This window comes from Trachypithecus francoisi, unplaced genomic scaffold, assembly GCF_009764315.1.
Source record: "Trachypithecus francoisi isolate TF-2019V2 unplaced genomic scaffold, Tfra_2.0 Lachesis_group15, whole genome shotgun sequence".
Classification (NCBI taxonomy): Eukaryota; Metazoa; Chordata; class Mammalia; order Primates; family Cercopithecidae; genus Trachypithecus; species Trachypithecus francoisi.
In genome coordinates this window covers 96738923-96763255 of record NW_022681460.1, presented here as the reverse complement: position 1 = coordinate 96763255, position 24333 = coordinate 96738923, and the positions used below count along the sequence as shown (strand labels likewise).

Genomic DNA, 24333 nt, shown 5'->3' with positions numbered 1-24333 from the left:
TATTTATTTATTTATTTATTTTGGGACAGAGTCTTACTCTGTCACCCAGGCTGGAGTGCAGTGGTGTGATCTCGGCTCACTGCAACCTCTACCTCCCGGGTTCAAGAGATTCTCCTGCCTCAGCCTCCCAAGTAGCTGGGATTACAGGCACCCACCACCATGCCCAGCTAATTTTTGTATTTTTAGTAGAGACGAGGTTTCACCATGTTGGCCAGGCTGGTCTTGAACTCCTGACCTCAGGTGATCCACCCGCCTTGGCCTCCCAAAGTGCATGGATTGCAGGCATGAACCACTGTATCTGTCCTATAACTCATATATTTTATATGTATATATTGTATGTACTATTTCTATAAATATTATTAGCCATCAATATATTAATAATGAAGATTAATAAATTGATACCAATTAATATTTGCATATGAATATGTAAAATTGAATATCACTTATATATTATTCAAATATCTAGAAACTACACACACTTATGGTGCAACCATAAATAGGGAGGAATAAAACAAAAAGTAAAAGTCCCTAATTTCCCCTACTTAGAGCTAACTACTTTAACATCTAGGCTGTTTCCAGGAATGTACGCACTAATGTGTGTATGTATATGTATACATATGTGTGTGCATGGTATGTATACATGTGTGTGAGTGTATATGTGCACATCTGTGTATGTGTATGTCTATATCGCTACTCTCTTTTGTTAGCATCCAAAATATATGCTTTTCTGCCACTTGCTCTTCTCACTTCATACATCTTAGACAGTTTTCCAAATTAGCATCTATTTATTCGTTTAACAAATATGCATGAGTTCCTCTTACGAGCCAGGCACTGCGGCTACGACAGTGAGCAAATTAGAAAAAAATCCCGGGTTCAGCAGGCTAATGCTTTAATGTGGGAAGACAGGCAATAAACAAAACAAATAACTGAATTTTGCAGTTGAGGGGTGATGTTAAATCCAAATGAGAAAACAGAAGCAGAGAAAGGGGGTCATGATGGATGGGGTGAGGGTGACAGTTATTAAAGGGTGGCCAGGGGGAAGGTGACTTTTGATCCTAGCCTTTCAGGAGATCAGAGATATGCCATGTGGATGTTTGTGGGAAGAGCATTCCAGCCAGAGGGAACAGCAGCACAAAGGCGCTGGCAGGAGAAACAGCAAAGACATCAAGTGATTGAGGTGGAGAAGTATCAAACCCTCTCATTATTATGGCCGCATGATATCTCATACAGTTGATTAGTTGAAGAGTAATCTATTTGGTAGGTCTTCTGTTGGGAAACATTGAGGTTAATCATTTTTTCTGTGCTTAGAAACATTGTTAGAGTGAGCATCCTCGCATATATCTCTGCTGATGTGTTCAAATGTACTGTGACCTAAATCCTAGCAGCGGGATGGCTGGGTCAAAGCATGTATGTTGGTCAATTTTGATAGATGTTGTCAGATTTGCAATTTTTTTTTTTTTAAATGGCACATCCTTGCCCCAAGCAAACCTCCTGCCCCGGCCTCCCGAAATGCTGCTGGGATTACAGGCGTGAGCCACTGCACCCAGCCAGTGGTACAATTTTTACTTTGTTGTGTCTTCTTGAAGCATCCAATTGAAACCGATGCCTTGGGCAAATGTTTTAGCTCAGGGAGGTCCCGACCCCTTGCCTCTCAAAAGATTCTTATAAGAATGACATAAGCAAGCTTTGAAAACTGTTAAGTTCTGAACAACTACGAGGTGACATGTTTTATCATCCCTCTTTACCTTTAAAAAGCATCTTGATTTTTAATTATGTAATAATCTCAGATTTGACTTTAGTCTTTATTTTACGGTTGGCATAGGCAAAGCAGTTCTATATTGGTCACTGCCTTCCAAAATCCAGTGTGTGGATTATTATTATTTTTGCAATGAGTGAAAAAGTGATAAATGGACTTCATCAAGATTGAAAACCTTTGCTCTTAAAAGACATAGTCAAGAAAATAAAAAGCCAAGCCACACCCTCAGAGAAATTTTTGGCAAAGCATATATCCAACAAAGAGCCCATATCCAGAATATATAAAGAGCTCTTGTAACTCAATAAGACAGTCCACACCCCAATAAAAATGGGCAAAAGGTTTGAAAAGACACACTGCACAAAAAGGGAATACATGGATGGCAAAGAAGCGCACGAAAAGATGCTGCTCTTCATCAGCCAACAGCAAATTAACACCACAATACATTACCACTGCACACCCACTAGTACAGTTAAGTTTAAAAGATAGAAAACAAGAAGCGTTGGTGAGAATATGAAGCAACTGGAACTCTCATGCATTTTTGGTGGAATGCAAGATGCTACAGCCACTTTGAAAACAGTTATGAACGTGGCTTATAAGGGTAAATATATATTTACCATCCAACCCATGAATTATTATCCTAGGTTTTTACCCAAGAGAAATAAAAATATATGTCTACAAAAAAAGCCATGTATACAGATGTTCCCAGAAGCATTATTTGTAATCACCAAAAAAATGGAAATAATCCAAATGTCCATCAACTGACGAAAGCATAAACAAATTGTGAGACATTCATACATTGGAATACTACTGGGCTGGGCGTGGTGGCCCACGCCTGTAATCCCCACACTTTGGGAGGCTGAGATGGATGAATCACTTGAGGTCAGGAGTTTGAGACCAGCCTGGCTAACATGGCAAAAGCCCGTCTCTATTAAAAATACAAAAAATTAGCTAGACATGATGGTGGGTGCCTGTAATCCCAGGTACTTCGGAGGCTGAGGCAGGAGAATCACTTGAATCCAGGAGGCAGAGGTTGCAGTGAGCTAAGATCACACCGCTGGACTCCAGCCTGGGCGACAGAGCAAGATTGTCTCAAAAAAAAAAAAAAATATTACTCGGCAGTGAAAAGAAAAGACATATTAGTACACATACACGTGGCTGAATCTCAAAAACATTATGCTAAGTGAATGCAAATGACTATATACTCTATGAATCCATTTTTATGGACTTCTACTAAAGGCAAAACTGTGGTGAAAGAGGCCGGGCGCGATGGCTCACGCCTGTAATCCCAGCACTTTGGGAGGCCAAGGCGGGTGGATCACGAGGTCAGGAGATTGAGACCATCCTGGCTAACACGGTGAAACCCCGTCTCTACTAAAATTACAAAAAATTAGCCGGGCATGGTGGCAGGCACCTGTAGTCCCAGCTATTCGGGAGGCTGAGGCAGGAGAATGGTGTGAACCTGGGAGGTGGAGCTTGCAGTGAGCTGAGATCGCGCCACTGCACTCCAGCCTGGACGACAGAGCGAGACTCCGTCTCAAAAATAAATAATAAATAAATAAATAAACAAACAAATAAATAAACTATAGTGAAAGAAAGCAGCAGACAAGGTACTACTACCTGTGTCCAGCCAATTCGAGCCAGGGAGGGGATGGAGTAGAAAGGGACAAGAAGAAGGAACTTTCTTTGGGGAAAGAGCTATATCTTGATTATCGCTGGTGGTACTCACGCAATCACAGGCAGTGATTAAAATTCATCAAATTAGATACTTGGAAATGGATGGGTTTTATTCTGTGTAAGTAAGACTTTAATAAGACCGTGGGGATATTTTTAAAAAATGAAACAAGTGGTTGTGGTTTTAATTTGCATTTTCTGATGACTATTGGTGTGGAACATCTTTCCAAGTGCTTTTCACCTGGAGGGTGGAAGGCATTAAAGGCAGGAGAGGGCTCTGAGCAGGATCCAGTGTACTCATTGGTACAAAGGACCATTGAACCTTTGTTTGGTGTTTTGGGTGGACAAACTATGAAGGTTCCAGACTCTTTGGTTCAGGCCCTGGTTGGTATTTCTGGCCATGCGTGGTCTGTTATTGGAGTCACTGGGATAACCTGGAGTCACTGGGGGCTCCATACTTTCATCCAGATGGTCTTGTCTTGCTCACTCCCTTGTCCCCAGCAGATTCACCAAGTCCTCTTCTTGCTCTAGGATCCAACAGCCTCATACCAGCCTGCGAACTGAGCAGTCACCCAGCTCATGGTATCAATCTTTGGATACCCTCACCTGGAAATGAATATTTCCATGGCAAAAAGAAGCAAGTAGAGGCAATAAAAGTAGGACGATTGAGTTGTTTGTGTATCTGGTTGCTTTTATTTTAAAGGCTTTGGTTTAACATTTTATTAAAAAAAATTTTTAGGAATGGGCGCAGTGGCTCACGCCTGAAATCCCAGCACTTTGGGAGGCCGAGGCAGACAGATCACGAGGTCAGGAGATCGAGACCACGGTGAAACCCTCTCTCTACTAAAAATATGAAAAATTAGCCGGGCACGGTGTTGGGCGGCTGTTCTCCCAGTTACTCGGGAGGCTGAGGCAGGAGACTGGCGTGAACCCGGCAGGCGGAGCTTGCAGTGAGCCAAGATCGCACCACTGCACTCCAGCCTGGGTAACAGAGCGAGACTCTGTCTCAAAAAAAAAAAAAAGAAAGAAAAAATTTTTTTAACATATTGAAAGAATTGTCCCATGAACACCCATATTCCTACCCATCAGATTCTGTAATGAACATTTTGCTGTTTGCTTCATCACACATCTGTCCAACTGCCTCTCTCAACTCATATTTTTATCAAGCATTTCAAAGTCAGTTGCTGATGTTACTCCCATTTCAATGTGGGGCAGGCTCTCGAGGTAATTTCAAAAAGATGTCTCAAACACGGTTTTGTGTGTGTGTGTGTGTGTGTGTGTGTGTCTGTGTGTGTGTGTGTGTTTGTTTGGAGACAGGGTCTCACTCTATTGCCCAGGCTGGAGACAGGAGAATCTCTTGAACCCGGGAGGCGGAGGTTGCAGTGAGCCGAGGTGGCGCCATTGTTCTCCAGCCCGGGCAACAAGAGGGAAACTCCGTCTCAAGAAGAAGAAGAAAAAAAGAATTGAAAGAGAGTCCAGAGGTGTTAGTCTAGGGCCAGGGTAGACACACTTTTTCTCTTTCTTCTTTTCTTTTCTTAAGAAGCAGGGTTTGCTTCATTGCCCAGGTTGGAGTGCAGTGAACATTTTGCTGTTTGCTTCATCATGCATCTATCCAACTCTCTCTCTCAACTCATATTTTTATCATGCATTTCAAAGTCAGTTACTAATGTTAATCCCATTTCAATGTGGGGCAGGCTCTTGAGGTAATTTCAAAAAGATGTCTCAAACATGGTTGTGTGTGTGTGTCTGTGTGTGTGTGTGTGTGTGTATGTGTGTGGCTCACTGCAGCCTCAACCTCCCAGACTCAAGCGATCCTTCCCAAATAGCTGGGACTCCACGGGCATGCCACTGCATCCAGCTAATTTTTAATTCTTTTTTGTAAAGGTCTTGCTATTTTCTCAGGGCTAGTCCTGAATTCCTGGGCTCAAGTGATCCTCTTGCCTCAGCCTCCCACAGTGCTGGGATTATAGGCGTGAGCCACCGTGCCTGGCCCCATTAGTTTTTTTTTAAGGTGACTTTTTGTTAAAGTCCAACACACATACAGAAAGGTGCATCAATTCATGAATTTATACAAAATTAACACTCCCGTGTGACAGCTACTCAGATTAAGAACCAGAAACATTCTCAGATATTCCCTCATAGGCCATGCCAGTTACTTCCCCCTCCCCCAGGGCAGCCACCATCCTGACCTTTCCTGCCATACATTCATTTTGCCTCTTTTTGACCTTTATGTAAATGGGATCACATCCCTCCTTTCATTCAGCATTATCTTCGTGAAATTTGTGTCATTGTGTGTAGCTGTCATTTTTCTATTCACATTTTGGGGATAATAGTATTTCAGAGTGTCACTGTACCACAATTTACCTATCCATTCTAGTAACAGGGTGATTTTTAAAACATGCTAGAATTTGCCTATCAAAGCAAGTGGCATTTCTTTCAGAGCATAATCTGGGATGCCACATTTGCCAAGAGCTGAGGTTAGGAATTGGCACTTACTCAGAAAAGGTCATCAGGACCCGAATTCAAATCCTGTTCTACCACTGGACCACAGGCTGGGTCCCAGGTGGGCCTCCTCCTGTCACTGGGACTTGACACCTTGTCTTGCACGAGGATTCCAGACACATCCCACATTGACCCACAGTGTAGGTCAAGGAATAGACTCTGCTGGGGAGTAAGGAAAAGGCCTATAGGACATGCACTGGTAAGAAAGGAAGAGGCTTGAATTCCCTCTCCGTAACCACCATCCTTTGGAGAGCTGCTGCAGGTCTGTGGTGCGCATCTGAGTTCTAGGGCCAGGACTTTGTGCCCACCATCCCACCATTTTATAGTGCAAGTGTGAGCAGGCAGACTTGTCAGTGGGGGCAGGTGGGTTAGCACCGGTGACCAGAGATCTTACGGCCCATGGGAAATAACAGCTTCCTCTTCCCAGGGGAGGAAGCCCCCAGGGTGGGAGGAAAGCTGGTCCCAGACAGTTCGTGGTCCAGATGTTTCACCTAAGCTCCCAGAGCCTCTTTTGGACAATTCTGCTCATTGTACTTACACCCTGAGCCTCCGTCAATTTGTCTGGAAAATGGGAGCAACTCACAAGCTTGTTCCTAGGCTGCTGTGAGGGAGGAATGGGATTGTGCATACACAGGGCCACAGGGCCTCTACATGTGGCCTACTGCTCTTTAAGGGATGTTATCGCTATTCAAAACACGTTTGAGCTAAGTGCAGTGGCTCACACCTGTAATCCCAGCACTTTGGGAGGCCAAGGCAGGTGGATCATTTGAGGTCAGGAGTTTGAGAGCAGCCTGGCTAACATGGCAGAACCCCATCTCTACTAAAAATACAAAAATTAGCTGGATGTGCTCGCTTGAACCCAGGAGGTGGAAGTTGCAGCGAGCTGAGATCGTGCCACTGCACTCCAGCCTGGGCAACGGAGCAAGACCGTCTCAAAACAAAACAAAACAAAAAACCCATGTTTGAGACATCTTTTTGAAATTACCTCGAGAGCCTGTCACACATTGAAAGAAAACATAAATGTGGCAGAATTCTTCATCCTTTGAAATGAAACATATATGTTTTTGTTTGTTTGTTTTGTTTTGAGACAGGGTCTCACTCTGTCACCCAGGCTGGAGTGCAGTGGCGCCATCTTGGCTCACCGCAACCTCTGCCTTCCAGGCTCAAGCAATTCTCCCACCTCAGCCTCCCAAGTTGCGGGGACTACAGGTGCACACAACCACGCCCGGCTAATTTTTGTATTTTTAGTAGAGGCAGGGTTTCACCAGGCTGGTCTTGAACTCTTGAGGTCAAGCGATCCACCCGCCTTGGCCTCCCAAAGTGCTGGGATTCCAGGAGTGAGCCACCGTGTCTGGCTGAGACATGTATTGTTATTATTTTTTTAAATAACTTGAGGTCGTGGAAAGCTGAATGGTTCATCTATATTAAGCTCAGCAGCACCTTTAAAAAATTAGAAATGAAGCATCATGCTAAAGAAATGAGATTGATTTCTTTGGGTGTTTTGAAGAGGATTCTTGCAAACTTAATGTTTGCATGAGGCACTTACGCTAAGCCAGTGAATCTCAAACCTGGCTACACGTTAGGGTCACTGGGAAAACTTTAAAAAGCTGGGATGGATGTTTGGGTGCCACCTCCAGAGACTGTGTCAACTGGCCAGCAAGATCCCCTCCCCCACCACTATAGTCTAAAGAGCTCCCTAGATGGTTATGTGTAGTCCTGCTTTAAACTCCAACGTGCATCACAATCACTCAGAGATTTGTTAAAACAGACTGCTGAGGCCGGGCGCGGTGGCTCAAGCCTGTAATCCCAGCACTTTGGGAGGCCGAGACGGGCGGATCACGAGGTCAGGAGATCGAGACCGTCCTGGCTAACACAGTGAAACCCCGTCTCTACTAAAAATACAAAAAAAAAAAAAAAAAAAAAAACCTAGCCGGGCGAGGTGGTGGGCGCCTGTAGTCCCAGCTACTCCGGAGGCTGAGGCAGGAGAATGGCGTAAAACCCGGGAGGTGGAGCTTGCAGTGAGCTGAGATCCGGCCACTGCACTCCAGCCTGGGCGACAGACCAAGACTCCGTCTCAAAAAAAAAAACAGACTGCTGAGACTCTGCCCAAGAGTTTCTGATTTGGTATAACAGAGTGGGCTTGAGAATTCGCATTTCTAACAGGTTTCCAGGCGATGCTGCTACTGCTGGTGTGGAGACCACACTTCGGGAACCACTGCTTTAGACAGACCAGAGGTCAGCAAACTACAGCCCACTCCCTGATTTTGTAAATAAAGTTTTATTGGAATACAGCCATGTGCATTAATCAACATACTGTTTGTGGCTGCTTTCTGCTAGTGTAGCAAAGTTGAATGCTTCCAATAGAGGCCATAGGTGGCCCTCAAAACCTACAATATTTACTGTCTGACCCTTTATAGAAAAAGTGTGTTGGCCTGGTGTGGTGGCTCATGCTTGTAATCCCAAGACTTTAGGAGGCCGAGGTGGGAAGATAGCATGAGCTCAGGAGTTCAAGATAAGCCTGGGCAACAAAGTGAGATCCTGAATCTACCAAAAAAAAATTTTTAAAAAATAGTTTTTAATTAGCCAGGTGTGGTTGTATGTGCCTGTAGTCGCAGCTCCTTGGGAGGCTGAGGCAGGCAGGTCCCAGAAAGAAGATGAGAGCAAGAAGAACTTTAACAACTTAGTCCCATCCCAGAGACTGGGACCTCTAGATTGAGCCTGGGAGTTGGAGATTTGCAGTGAGTTATGATCATGTCACTGCACTCCAGCCTGGGCAATGGAGCAAGACCCTGCTTCTTTTTATTTATTTATTTATTCATTCATTTATTTATTTTTATTATATTTTATGTTCTAGGGTACATGTGCACAGTGTATAGGTTTGTTACATATGTATACAGGCGTCATGTTGGTGTGCTGCACCCACCAACTTGTCATTTACATTAGGTATATCTCCTAATGCTATCCCTCCCCCCTACCCCCACCCTATGACAGGCCCTGGTGTGTGATATTCCCCTTTATATGTCCAAGCGATCTCATTGTTCAATTCCCACCTATGAGTGAGAACATGCGGTGTTTGGTTTTCTGTTCTTGCGATAGTTTGCTGAGAATGATGGTTTCCAGCTGCATCCATGTCCCTACAAAGGACACGAACTCATCCTTTTTTATGGCTGCATAGTATTCCATGGTGTATATGTGCCACATTTTCTTAATCCAGTCTGGACCCTGCTTCTTAAGAAAAGAAAAGAAAGAGAAAAACTGTGTCTACCCCAGTCCTAGAGTAACACCTCTGGACTCCCTTTTCTTTTTCTTCTTCTTCTTCTTGAGACAGAGTTTCACTCTTGTTGCCCAGGCTGGAGTACAGTGGCGCGATCTTGGCTCACTGCAACCTCTGCCTCCTGGGTTCAAGAGATCCTCCTGTCTCAGCCTCCCAAGTAACTAGGATGACAGGCACCCACCACCATGCCTGGCTAATTTTTTGTATTTTTAGTAGAGATGGGGTTTCACCATGTTGGCCAGGCTGGTCTTAAACTCCTAACCTCAGGTGATCCATCTGCCTTGGCCTCCCAAAGTGGTGGGATTACAAGGGTGAACCACCACGCCCAACCCTCTTTCAATTCTTTATTTGTTCTTCCCAGGGAAGAAGTGACTTACATAATTGAGAACATCATGAGTGTGCATCTAGAGGTCCCAGTCTTGGTGGGATGAGACTAAGTTGTTAAAGTCTTCTTGCTCCCCTCATCTTTCTGGGAAATGCCTGCCCACCATAGGCACCGTCCTCTGCAACTCCCTCAGTGAGCCTGCAGGGACAAAACCTGCACAGTTATGATCAGAGAGTTTTAAATCAAGAAGAGGAAATAGTAGAATCAGGCCCCTTTCTTCAACCCAGCTAAGCCACCGGTCAACTCATGTTTTCATTCTGCATCTAACCTGACTGCACATGAGATCCACTTGCAGAGCATTTGAAAACCGCTGCCACTCAGGTCCCCCAAACCAATCAACAGAATCTCTTGGGGGTAAAGCTGGGCCCTGAGGGGGGAAGGTCTGATTTATCATCCCCGAAAGACGAAATGAAATTGGAAGATACCAACATAACATTCTAATGATGTCACCACACTTGCTCAGGTGCTCATGGTGAACCTGAAATTTGATTCCAGACCTTCTCTGCAAGCCTTACCTCATCCCCAAAGCTCATGACATAGATGAAATATTGTAACTAGCTTGCAGATAGTTTGCAGTGTCCATTTCATGACACAGATGAAATATTGTAACTAGCTCTGTAGACAGTTTGCAGTGTACATTTCCCCCCAAGCAATGCCAGCATCTCTGAAACAGATGTAGAGAGGACCCCTAGTCAGATGTGTATATTTTGGTTGTTCATGTCAAAACAAGCACATTGCTTTATAGTGACACCTTTAAGTGCTTCCTTCTAGTCGGTGTGATTCACACGTTAATCTGAAAGTGATTCTTCAACCCATATGTCATCTTCAGTGCAGGCTCCACGTGGCTCGGTCTCCACACTGAGGCATAAAGAAAGGGGTTCCACAGCCCCAAAGGAATTTTAAAAGAAATTTCAACCTTGACTTTCAGCTCTTGAGGAAGGAGAAAGAGATCTAATTCATAAGCCAAAGCAACATTTCTCAGAGGTTTCTCCTCCACTCCCCCGTTTCTCTCCCCTTAAATTTGCTCTAAATTTTTTTCTATGCTGAGCTCCCAAGCTCTGTCTAGTTCAGTGGAGGTGACTTTGCTCCCACCGGCTCCTGAGTCTCCCAGCTCCTTAACCCTGTGGATCTGCCATAGTCTTTTGAGTCTCCATGGCTTTCCTTTGGTTGGGAGAGGGGAGGCTTCGGTTTTAATGAAGGGAACTCCCATCCTTGCTGCTTTCCCCTTAAGGCAGAGGTTTTCTACCTCCACACTTCTATTAATATTTGGGGCCGGATTGCTATTCACTGTAGGGCCTGTCCTGTGCTTTGTAGAACGGTGAGCAGCATCCCTGAGATCTACCCACTAGAGGCCAGCAGCACCCCTCCTTCCAAGACATGACAATAAAAAACGCCTCCAGATTATGTGGCAAAATTGGCCCCTGTTGAAAACAACGGCATGAAAAAATTCAGGCCGGGCACAGTGGCTCACACCTGTAATCCAACACTTTGGAAGGCTGAAGAGAGTAAGATAGCTTGAAGCCAGGAGTCCAAGATCAGCCTGGACAACATAGCGAGACCCCATGTCTAAAAAAAAAAAATTAATTAGCTGAGCGTGGTGAGGTGCCCCTGTAGTTCCAGCTACTCAGGAACCTGAGCCAGGAGGATCACTTTAGCCCAGGAGGTTGAGGCTGCAGTGAGCTATAATCATGCCACGCCACTGCACTCCACTGCACTCTGTTAAAATAAAAATTAAATAATTCGTTCTAAGCCGATATTGCCTGTGGACCAGGTCAAAGAGGGCTTCTACCTTGGGCCTCATGCTGTAAATGGGAGGAGAAAAAAAATTCATGGAGTGAGGAGTCCAGGCATCAGGGAGCCCACATCTTCCTTTCTAGATCATTTGCAAATACTGGGATCCCAGAATTTCCCACCCAAACAGCCCAAGCCTATTTCCAGAGCCTGCTCAGGACTGGTCTAGGTCCGTCCTCAGGAGGATGCACTGCGCTGTCAGTGTGTGCCCTCTAGGTTCAAGGAAATAATAAAATAGCAGTAATAGTAGTACAAACCTCATAGATTTGTGGTGTGGATTAAGTTTGTGTATTGAAATCCACAGGACAGGGCTGGTCTCTGATAAGCACTATAGAACTGTTGGGTACTATAATTGTATTTTTCATATCAGGAGTCTTTAACATAGGACGTCTTCCTTCCTTATCTGCTGCTTGACCAAACAGGCGCCGCTCATTCAAAAGTCGGAGCCAATCCCGACTGTGCTGGACCCTAGAGAGATGGCGAGAAGGGCCCCAACATGGGGCCTTTATGAGGATTTTTATGGGACTTTCCAGGGCCATTCTGACTGTTAGCCTTTTCCCTTATATGCTGGTTGAGGTTTTAACCCCTCTTCAAACACACACGCACATACCATGGATCTCTATTACCCAGTCTGGCCCTTGTCACATGGGAGGGTCAAGGGAAGTAGGAAATGGGTGAGACTATTATTATTATTATTATTGTTATTGTTATTATTATTTGAGGCAGAGTCTTACTCTTTCGACCAGGCTGGAGTGCAGTGGCGTGATCATGCCTCATTGCAACCTCCACCTTCCGGGCTCAAGCAGTCCTCCCACCTCAGCCTCCCAAGTAGCTGGGACCACAGGCGTGCACCAACATGCCCAGCTACTTTTAAAATTTTTTTATAGAGAAAGAGTCTCACTGTGTTGCCCAGGCTGGTCTTGAATTCCTGGGCTCAAACAATCCTCCCATGTTGACCTCTGAAAGTGCTGGGATTACAGGCATAAGCCACTGTGTTCGGCCTCTTCTTTTTGAGATAAGGGAAGAAATTTTGTTGAACTTTGAGTTTCAATTTCTACTGTGCCTCATGCTGGCTTTGGACACTCAAACTCTTAACTTCCCCGAACCTCAAATTCCCCATCTGCAAAATGGCAATAAAAATAGGGCTGTGATATGGATTTAAGTTTAAAAAAGACAAACAATAACATATATAAAGTGCTTGTCTCGGTTCCTAGTACACAGACCTCAGGATTTGCCATTACTGATTTTTTTATTATTATAATAAAGTTAACTGAATCGTCATTATGACTGTTGGAAGGAAAAACATGAAAAAAAAAGTGTGTCCCAGCAGCTGCTGTGAATCATGAAGTGAGCCAGAAAAGCTTGAAAAACATCACCCTTCAGTCATGGATGGAACTTCTTAGAACGCATGAAATGTCATAGCTAAAAAAGAACCCAAAATCTGTGTATACCCGCCCATTGTATAAAGGGGGAAACTGAGGCCCGAGGAAGGGATATGATGTACCTTTTTTAAAAAAAAAGAAAACCTGAAAAAGCTTCTAGGTTTCTGAAAGAAGAAAAAACAAAGACAGTGCTCTCGTGAGAAGAGGTTTTGCAAAAGTTGAAAAGAGAATGAGGACCACCTGTGTTGCAGTGTTTCGGCGCTGCCGTGTAGGAAGAAGGAAAAGGGGGAAGAAACAGGCCCATGTAGACTGTGTTATGTCTCCCCCTACAGTTAAGATAACTCATGAACAACCTGATGATGAATTGTGGGTACCCCTTGACGATGAGGAAGTAGGCAGGACTAGTAAACAGCCCAGGGTGGGTCTTGCTGGCTTTGTGCATTTTTTCCTTTCAGAAACAGGGGAACATCTTAACCTAGCATCAAAGAGGTAGATCGCAGGGCACAGTGATGAGGTTTTGGGGTGCCAGCCATAATCTGGGGGTGTCCCTGCACTGTGCGGTCAGACTCAGAGTTGCATATATGGGAGCAGTGAGAACCTAGGGCGCAGATGAGAGTCCTTCATTACCTTGTGAACCAAATGCAAAATGAGAAGCTGTTGAGTCTGCTCCCATCGGTAACGATGTTTTTTTTTCCTTTTAATTTGTAGTGTTTATTACACCCACATTCTAAGTCATCCAGCTTCCCTTCCAGAACCATCTGCCTTGGCAAACTAAATTGGCGACCAAAGAATTTAGCTCCTGTGGTAAAGAACAAATTCGTTTTCACAGCAAATATCAACAGGTGAAGGCCTCAACTTGTCCCTGACTCATTCAGGCTACTTAGGTTTTGACTGGCGCTGATCTCTCTTCACCCTCTAGACCTCACTCTCCTCAGCTGGAAAGTGAGCCAGTGAAAGCAGCTGCCTTAAAGCACTTCTAAAATGTGGGAGGTTGGGGGCGGGAAGGGTGGCAGTTGCATCCCCAGGGTACATCTGGCAATGTCTAGAGATACTTTTGGCAGTCACAAGGGAGATAGAGGAGGCCAGGCATGGTGGCTCACGCCTGTAACCCCAGCACATCAGGAGGCTGAGGCAGGCGAATCACCTGAGGTCAGGTATTCGAGACCAGCCTGTCCAACATGGTGAAACCCTGTCTCTACTAAAAAAATACAAAAATTAGCCAGGCATGGTGGTGCATATCTGTAGTCCCAGCTACTCAGGAGGCTGAGGCAGGAGAATCGCTTGAACCCGGGAGGCAGAGGTTGCAGTGAGCCGAGATCACACCACTGCACTCCAGCCTGGGCAATAGAGCAAGACTCTGTCTCAAAAATAAAATAAAATAAGAAACAGGGGAGATGGAGGAATTGCTACTGATATTTAGCGTGGGATGATAGGTGCTACCAAACATTTTAGAGTGCTCAGGACAGCACCGCACAACACAGAATGATCTGGCCCATAATGTCAGCAGTATCAAGGGTGAGAAACCCTGCTCTGGAGGCTTGATGTGATGATTAAATGAGTCAATCCACTGACGTGCTTAGCCCTGGCCCTAACATACAGTAGGTGCTTAATAAACTGATCTTTATCCCAGGCTCCTTCAAAGCCTGACCTTTGAGCCCTGGTGGGTCCCTCCACCACACTTTTGTTTCCTGGTTGTGTTTCCCCAACTTGAACTGCTGTGGTCCGGTGGAAATAGATATGTTGATAACTCTTTACAGGTAAGTTGTGTCTCAAATTCCTAAAAGTGGAATAGGCAGGGTGTGTCCATGCATTGTCTGAGGAAGGGAACTGGACTTCCAGGTACTTGCCTGTCCCCAGAGGGTAGCCTTAGGATGCTGAAGATTCAGCAAAATCGGAATAGAAAACATTAGAGCAAGGTACTGTGCAAGGTGTCACTCTGTAATCATTGGGAGAGAACTAAAAGCAGTTTGTGAGAGTAGTTTCCACTAACTGATCACTTCCCCCTTAAGCTTTAAACGAGGCTTAACATTTTTAACTGTGTATGATACCAAAATTCCCATACTTCCTTTGGTCCATTCAGCAGAACATTCTAATGGATTCATGATCATAATTATAAAAATAAATGATCACACTGAGCATAGCCCCAGCCCTGTGAAGGAGGAAAATGTTATTTGCCTCTTCACCAAATGGTTTCATTCTATTGTAGTTTTTTCAGTTCTTGTGTCTATCTGGTACTCACATCCACTATATTAAGTTACTCCAGATGGGAAAACCAGATGACTGAGTTAATTTGAATTATGTCTAAATCCATGAGCATTAAATAGATTCTTAGAGAAAGCCCCCCTTCACGGATTTTGTGCATAGACTTGTGACATCAATTCTGACTGTTTTGATGGTTTTTTTTTTTTTTTTTTGCTACACTCCAGATTGTACAGGTTGTTGAGAAATTGCTTCCAGATGACTAGGGTACACTTAGAGTGTGTGCATTTTGTACACCAAAAAGTATCTGAGACAAGTCGCAATCAGTTTAGGAGTTTATTTTGCCAAGGCTAAGGACCTGTGCATGAAACAGCCTCAGGAGGTCCTGAGAACATGTGTCCAAGGTGGTCAGGCTACAGCTTGGTTTTGTACATTTTAGGGAGACATAAGACATCAATCAATACATGTAAGAGGTACGTTGGTTCAGTCCAGAAAGATGGGACAGCTGGAAGCAGGGACTGGGGAGTGTGTGGGGTGACTTCCAGGTCTTAGGTGGATTCAAAGACTGGCAATTGGTTATTATCTAAAGACCTGAAATCAATGTCTAAATTACAATAAAGGGTTGTAGACACCCAGGTTTTATCATGCAGATAAAGACTCTAGGTAGCAGGCTTCAGAGAGAATAGATTGTAAATGTTTCTTATCAGACTTAAAGAGTCTCTTCTGGTTGGGCACAATGGCTCACATCTGTAATCCCAGCATTTTGAGAGGCCAGCACGGGAAGATCACTTGAGCTCAGGAGTTAGAGACCAGCCTGAGCAACATGGTGAAACCCCATCTCTACCGAAAGTACCCCCCCCAAAAAAAATCCAGGCATAGTGGTGTGCACCTGTGGTCCCAGTTACTTGGGAAGCTGAGGTAGAAGGATCACTTGAGCCTGGGAGGCAGAGGTTGCAGTGACCTGAGATCATGCCACCGCACCTGGGTAACGGAGTCAGACCTTGTCTCAAAAAATAAAAAAAAAAAAGAAAAGAAAAGAAAAAAAGAAGAATTAGTTCTATGAGTCTTAAGATCTGTCTTGATGTTAATGGTGGCATGTCTGACTTCCCCTTCCCATCACAGCCAGAACTACCTTTTCAGGTCACCTTTGGAATGCTCTTGGCCAAGAGGAGAGGTCCATTCAGATGGTTAGGGGGCTTAGAATTGTATTTTTGGCTTACAATATCCAGAAATACATTAGTGACTACATTAAAAGGAGTCCCCCATAACCATCAGTAGGAATATTTGGTGGCAGTACTTTACAACAAAATTTTTAGTTATGGATATTTCTAAAGAGAAGGAATTTAGGAATGTGGTTATAAGGAATTGGTTTCATTCACAGATTATTAAATACTGCAGATTTTATCACCAATTAGCTATGTGACTTGGTTTCCTTACCTATAACATGGAGAGGGCTGGGTTATCTGACCCACTGTCCCTAAGCCCCTTTCTAGATTCTACATGTTTAGTCTTTAAAAAAGAAATCGGTAGAAACAGGGTCTTGCTATGTTGCCCAAGCTGGTCTCAAACTCTTGGGTTCAAGCAATCCTCCCACCTTGACCTTCCAAAGTGCTGGAATTACAGGTGTGAACCTGGCCCCTGACACGTCTACTTTTAATTCTCTATTTTCTCCAACACACTTCTTAGAATTTACAGTGATGGCAATCTTGATATTCTCCCAGGCAACCTTTCTAATAGAAGTCATGACTTATCTTCAGCTTCACTTTGTTATAATTTGCATTTAAAAATTTTTTTAAAGACTGTTAAGATTGCCGTAACTTTACCAAGTGATTTGCAAGTTCCAGTGCCTGCTAATTAACTCAGATGGTCATGGCAGGAACTGCCTCGCATCAGAAAGGCTGAATCATTCAAGCGCTCCCATCTTTCAAGGGCCAAGTGATTCACCAGCCAAGTTACTCTACAAATTGGGATGATGAGCATAGGATATTAGACTTTCTTTTAGTTTTCGTCCTTTCTGGCGACTTAGATGTGGATTCTCTAATGGTGACTTATTTTTCCTTTGTTTTCTTTCCAAAGTAATATGTACTTGTTGTAAGAAGTTCAAACTGTACACACTTATATGATACAGAAAGTGGAAATTTTCCTCTATTTCCCCCTTCCCAGAGAGAGCCACTCTGAACGGTGGTGAACATCCAGATATTGTTTTCTTTATGTATATTAACATTCTTTTTTAACAAAAAGATTGTGCTTACATATACCGTTTCGTAATGTGCTTTTGTCTCCTAGCAATATGTCTTAGAGATTTTTCCATTTCATATACATAAGTCTGTCTCATTTTTAATGGCAACATGGATTTCTGTGATATTATTACTTCAGAAGTTACTTAATTTGTTTCCTCCAGTCTTATTCTAAGTAACTCCCAAAGACAAACTTAATGACTTGAGCTCAAGTAGGCTACTAGGAGGTGACCTCAGGAAGCTTGAATAAGGGAATGGCAAATGAGACAGGAAAAGGAGGAAAACGAATCAAGGACGTTTGACGAGTGGATATCTGCAGTATGGGGGTCTTCAAAATCACCCTCAGGTTCAATGATTCACCACAGAACTTGGAACCATGCTCATGGTTACAGTTTATTACAGAAAGAGCATACAGATTAAAATCAGCAAAGTGAAAGATTGCTGCTATGGTCTGAATGTTTTGTTCCCCGCAAACTCTTACGTTGGATCCCAATCCCCATGTGGGAGGTGATTAGACCATGAAGGCTCTGCCCTCATGAATGTGGTTGGTGCCCTTATAAGAGAAACCCAAGAGAACTGCCTTGCTGCTTCTATTGCATGAGAAGGCACCACCTGTGAAGGAGAGCAAGCCCTCACCAGACACCGAATCTGCTGGGACCTTGATCTTGGACTTCTTAGCTTCTGGAACCATTAGGAAATCAATTCCTGTTGTTTATAAGTCTCCCTGTTTATGGTAATTTGTTATAGCAGCCCAGCAGACTAAGAAAGGGGAAAGAGTCCTTTTTGTCATAGGAAAGAGTCCAAGAGAGACCAGGTGCGAGCTTCCAGTTGTTCTCCTCAATATGAGGAGTGCCTGATTCTCCTTGCAAGGATTTGCGACAACAGACTCAGGGTATTGCCACCCAAGGAAGCTCACCCGAGCGTTGGTTTCCAGCATAGTTAGAGGAGGTCAGTCATATAGTCATGGCTGACTATCTGGGTAGCTGAGCCTAGTCTCCAGCTCCTGCAGAGGTCAAGCTAATGTTGAGTGGCCCAAGGTCCTCACCATAAATCACAGTTAGCATAGACAAGCTGGCGTGGCTCAGGCAGGAAGCTGCAGGTGCTTGAGGTAGGACACTATCCACAGAAAACATGAGTAGCCTCCAAGGTGGGCTGAGGGGTAGGCAGGGCACCACCAGCCCCAGCTATACTCCCTCAGGGACAGTCTTGCCATTTCCAGTTTTTCTTTCTTATAAACAATGCCCTGGTGCAGGGGTCAGCAAACTTTTCTATAAGGAGCCAGATAGTCTTTTTTTTTTTTTTTTTTTTATCCCCTTTTGGCAGTTTTTTTTTTAATTGACATAAAATTCACATAACTTAAAACTCACCCTTTTGGTGTATATGATTCAGTGCTTTTTAGTATGTTTTCAAGGTTGTGCAACCAACACCACTATCTAATTCCAGAACATTTTTATCACCCCAAAAAGGAGCTCTGTGCCAATTAGCTATCACTCCCCATTCCCTCTTTCCTCTATCCTTGATAACCACTAATGGTAATTTCTGTATCTAAAGATCTGCCTATTCTGGACATTTCATATAAATGGATCATAATGTATGACCTTAAAAACTTGGTACATAGGCCAGCCATGTTGGCTCGTGCCTATAATCCTAGCATTTTGGAAGGTTGAGGTGGGCGGATCACCTGAGGACAGGAGTTCGAGACCACACTGGTCAATGTGGCAAAACCCCATCTCTTCCAAAAAATACAAAAATTAGCTGGGTGTGGTGATGGGCGCCTGTAATCCCAGCTACTTGGGAGTCTGAGGCAGGAGAATCACTTGAACCCAGGAGGCGGAGGTTGCAGTGAGCCAAGATCGTGCCACTGCACCCCAGCCTGGGTGACAAGAGTGAAATTCTGACTCAAAAAGAAAAGAAAAAAAAAGACTTGTACATAAATGTTTACAGTAGCCTTATCCATAATAATAGTCAAAAGGTAGAAACAACCCAAATATTCATCATCTGATGAATAGATAAGCAAAACATGGCATATCCATACAACAGAATGTTAGCTGGCCTTAAAAAGTAACACTACAACATGGATGAACCAGACAGATAGCAGATATGTGAGGCTTTGAGGGCCACATGGCCTCCAAATTATTCAGCTGCTGTGGTCGGTCTGAATAGTTGTCCCCCACCCTGCCAAATTTATATGTTGAAATACTAACCCACAAAGTGATGGCATTAGGAGGTGGGACCTTTGGGAGATGATTAGGTCATGAAGGTTGGAGCCCTCATAATTGGGATTAGTGCCCTTATAAAAGATGCCCCAGAGAACTAGTCTGTCCTTTCCACCATGTGGGGACTCAGTGAGAAGATACCACCTATGAAGAAGCAGCTTCTCACCAAACACCGAATTTGCTAGTGTCTTGATCTTGAACTTCCCAGCCTCCAGAACTGTGAGCAATAAGTTTTTGTTGTTTATAAGCTACCCAGTTTATGGCATTTTGTTACAGCAGCCTGAATGGACTAAGACATCAACTCTGCCCTTTTTGCACAAAAGCAGCATTATGTAAACAAATGGGTTTCACTGTGTTCCAATAAAACTTTATTTACAAAAGCAGGTAGTAGTCTACATTTGACTTGGAGGCTCTAGTTTGCCTACTCCTGCTATATAAAATATCCTTGTACATGTATTTTTGTCCAGTTGTGCAGAAAATTCTATGGGATCAATTCCTAGAAGTGAAATACTGAGTCATGAGTTATGATGTATTTATTTTGAACAGATGTTGTGAACCACCCCAAAATTTGATCCAACTTGCTTTTCCACCAGCAGCACATGAGAGTACTTAAGACTGAGATTTCCCTTTTTTTTTTTTTGAGACAAGCAAGGTCACTTTGCTACCCAGGCTATATCCAGGGCAGTGGCACCATCACTGCAGCCTTGACTTCCCCAGGTTCAGGTGATCCTCCCACCTCAGCCTCCCGAGTAGCTGGGACTACAGGCACACACCACTACATCTGGCTGATTTTTTTGTATTTTTTAGTAAAGGCGGGGTTTCTCCATGTTGCCCAGACTAGTCTCAGACTCCTGGGCTCACGCGATCCACCTGCCTCAGCCTCCCAAAGTGCTGGAATTACAGATGTGAGCCACCGTGCCCAGTCAGAATTTCCTCTTAAATCCGTTTCATAAAGAAGTAGAACCCATACCCATTTACAAGGGAAGTTTCTGCATTGTCTTGAACTTTGAAGAGGAAGAAGAAGATAGAACATTTTGCCCCCAAAGAAGAAAACCAAATGGGGCCTAAAGTGGCCTCATAATAGTATCTTATTTTAGATTTGAGGCTCATGGGGAAGGGGACTTTGGTAACTTGTCCTTGTTTGGCGAGATCAAACCTTACACTGGCCACTGAGTGTCATTCCAAAAAGCCTTGAGTGTTTACCTATTCATTTTTTTTTCAAAGGCCGAGAGCTCCTTAGCAATTTCATTTATTAAGCAAAGCTTCCATTCCTATTATTTCTCTTTGTAAGTAATTTGCATGTAAATGAGGTCCACCTATGCATACTGAACATGTTACCAAATGTACAAAAAGTATACATGGTCCATTTTTTCTCCACAGAGCTGACAGGTACCCATCCCTCTTGATGAAGATGACATAGTATTTCACGTAGCCTGGTTTTCCCTAAGTCTTTTTGGCTTTTGGACGATGGATGGAGTTTTTGTTTTTATTTTTCCATTTTTCTTTTTCTCCCTCATTTTCACCATTTGGAATTCGTGGTGTGAAGTCCACAGGGGAGAACAGAGGCTTGTTAGCATTCAAGCTCTGTTTTTGGATGCATATTTTAGTTGGTTTATATGATATTCGGCATCCCTCCTGGGATCTAGCCCGCCTTTGCTCGGCTCACGCTGGGTGAATCTGTGATATTTCCCGTTCTGTAGCCCTTCCTTTATAACACAGGCGTAGCCTGCTTTCCCATTAGTGAGATGGCATGCCTGGACTACCCACACACAGATACAGAATTAGGCGGAACTTGGCCGGGAAGCTAAATCAAGTTAACCATCTCATTAGGCTTGAAAGACACAAATTAAGCTTAAGTTGGGATTAACAGAGAAGCCTTTCAAAGAGACATGCAGCACAACAAGGGGTGGAAGAAATTGCCATAGCCATTACTCTCAGCAAACTTCCACCATTTGATGTAACAGAGGAGACATGAAGTCTCTTTTATAAAAGGTCAACAGACAGAAATTTAGGATCGAAATAGCAGTGTAACATTTATTGAGCTCTTACCACTTGCTTGGCACTGTGTGCTGAGAGCTTTACACATATTTCATAGAAATTGCGCATTGACCTACGAGAGAAGCACTACTAAAATTCCTGTTTAACTAACAAAGAAACTGAGGCTCAGAGAGGTCACTTCGCCTGCCTCGGAGTCCCAGAGCTTGGTCAAATGATAGAGCCAGGATTCGCCCCCAGGATATTTGGCCCCATGGACCATGGCTTAACATAGTGGTTCCCATTTGGGATGCACTGGCCTCCCCAGGGGATATCTGGCTATGTCTGAAGACATTTTGGGTTGTCACAGCTGTAGAGAGAGCTGCTATCAGCATCTAGTAGGTAGGTACCAGGGATGCTACTAAACATCCTACAATGCACAGGACAGTTACAGCAAAGGATTATCCCGCCCATAATGTCAACAGTTCCGTGATTGAGGAACCCTTGTTTAATCGCTCAACTGGACTACATTGACAGGCTCACTGTTCTGCTAGAACTATCCACTTACAGAGCTCTATATGCAGTGTGGTGATGCCATGGATATACGTTTAAGGCTGCATATTGCAGGCGGTGCAGCTATCTGGCAGAAGGAACAGCCAATGCCAAGGCTGAGAGGTAAGAATCTGGCTGGCATGGGATGGCAGGAAGCCAGGTGCAGCTGTTGCAGAGACTCACAGGAGGATGAGATGAGGGAGGTGGAGTTCTCACCAAGAAAAGGAAAAAGACAACGTGCCCTAAATGATGACCGCCATGTTTGCACTTGACGAATGTGTAGACTAATGGCCTCTGTCTTCTCTCTGCCTTTCTGTTCTGTTCCCCTCCTTCCTCTTGCCTCCCTCCTGCCCTCGACCCTCTGGCTCCCTAGTTTTCGGCCACAACATGAAGAGCAGCAATGACTTCATTGGGAGGATCGTCATTGGCCAGTACTCTTCAGGTCCCTCTGAGTCCAACCACTGGAGGCGCATGCTCAACACGCACCGCACAGCTGTGGAGCAGTGGCACAGTCTGAGGTCTCGAGCTGAGTGTGACCGCGTGTCTCCTGCCTCCCTGGAGGTGACCTGAGGGCTGCAAGGAAGGCAGCTTTCATTCGTTTAAAAAAAAAAAAAGACGGAAAAAAAGTGTCACATACTATTACATCCACACCTGCATACACACTCGCAACATGGCTACACACGTCCACACACACAGACACACAGACTCCCCAAGTCCTCTCAGAACTGAGAGGAAGCAGACTATTGGTCACAAAATAGCCACCCTCAGTCAGTGAGGCCTGGGAACTTTCCGGAAGCCCCATCTGTAGTAGATCACAAGCTCAGTGGGCTCTGCCATGGGACTTATTGGCACTGCCTGTTCTTGTCAATACTCCTGCCCCAAAATGCACTTTCAACCCTCAGGCCAGAGAAAGGACCTCCCAAAGGGTGCCAACCTCCATCAAGACTATATTTACCAAGAGTTTGGCCAGTGTGTGGGAGACCTGACTACTCCCCACTCCCAAAACACACGCCCACTGGGTAACTTCTGAACAGGCTGCTGTTCCCTGGGGTTCTTCAAACCTGATGCTTTTCTCTAAAGGTGTAAGTATCTTTGTCTCCTCCTTAGTAAATGTGATAACTAGATTATGGACCATTTGGAGAAACCAAATGGCAACCAAAACTATTCCAGTGTCAGAAGCCTCTCCTGGCTTAATGGAATTGTCCTTGTGTTAGCTCATCCCAGGGAACTCCCTGTGGGTATATATGTGTATGTCTTCGTGCGTGTGCCCTCACAGGCGAAGACGTGTGTGCCTATGTGTCCTCTTGGAGAGCATGGCGATGGGCCGGGACCTCAGCCCTGAGCACTGCCTTCTCTCTGCCTCTCCTGTCCGGTGAGAGTCCAACCAGTGTCCTCCTGTCTGTCAGAGACCCCACCTTGGATAACAGTAATGTGTGTGTCAAGTAAATAGGATATGATAGAGCAAAAGTAACATTTTTTGACTGAATCATGGTGATTGTGACCCACAAAAGACATACAAAGGACCTGATATACGGATTAAAATGGCCGTCACACCCCATCCATGACGATCTTCTTCCTTAATCATACTCTGAGGATACTTCTGTGTTTGTCTGTGAACCAATGTCATGTCTCTCGTGCTAAGGAATTAGTGTAGTTAGAATAGGTCTTCTCTCTCTCTCTCTTTCTCTCTCTCTCTTTCCTCTCTCTCTGTTGGATGCTTCTGTATCTTTTTCCACAGCATAATGTCTGGTGTGATGGGGAGCTATTTATTGAAATTAAAGATTATTTATTTGTGCCATGCATTCGAGTTATCTTTTTCTTCATGAATGCAGGACATAGAAGGTGGGAGGGCATTGCAGCTAGTACTGCTATGTAACAAACCATACTGAACAAGTCAAAACAATGATTTTTTTTTTTTTTTTGAGACAGTCTCACTCTGTTGTCCAGGCTGGAGTGCAGTGATGCAGTCTCTGCTCACTGCAACCTCTGCCTCCTGCATTCAAGCAATTCTCCTGCCTCAGCCTCCCAAGTGACTGAGATTACAGGTGTGCACCACCACGCCTGGCTAATTTTTGTATTTTTAGTGGAGACAGGGTTCCACCATGTTGGCCAGGCTGGAATTGAACTCCTGGCCTCAGGTGATCCACCTACCTCAGCCTCCAAAAGTGCTGGAATTACAGGCATGAGCCACCGCATCCAGCCTCAAAACAATGATATTTATTATACTCACAGATTTTGGGGATCTAGAATGTTGAGTATTTGCAATACGTCTGTCTGACTTGAGTGGTGTACTAACACCAATTATTCCAGCTTTGCTCTTCTCTATAAAACTTTTCACTTCCTCAGGGCAAGATTCACAGTTTATTTAGCTTTTTATTGGGCAGGCCCTGCTAA

At 44.3% G+C, this 24333-nt stretch overlaps 1 protein-coding gene across 3 annotated transcripts in view; it reads left to right on the top strand.

The window, feature by feature from the left end:
* The window catches only part of SYT17 (synaptotagmin 17), a 99614-nt gene extending 75873 nt beyond the window's left edge, over nt 1-23741 (top strand). For all 3 annotated transcript variants that reach the window (XM_033235599.1, XM_033235600.1, XM_033235598.1), the window contains exon 8: nt 22313-23741. In XM_033235599.1, the coding sequence (XP_033091490.1) occupies nt 22313-22509 (197 nt within the window). In that variant the 3' untranslated portion in view covers nt 22510-23741. The remainder of the gene's footprint in view (nt 1-22312) is intronic.
* Nucleotides 23742-24333: the final 592 nt, after the last annotated feature.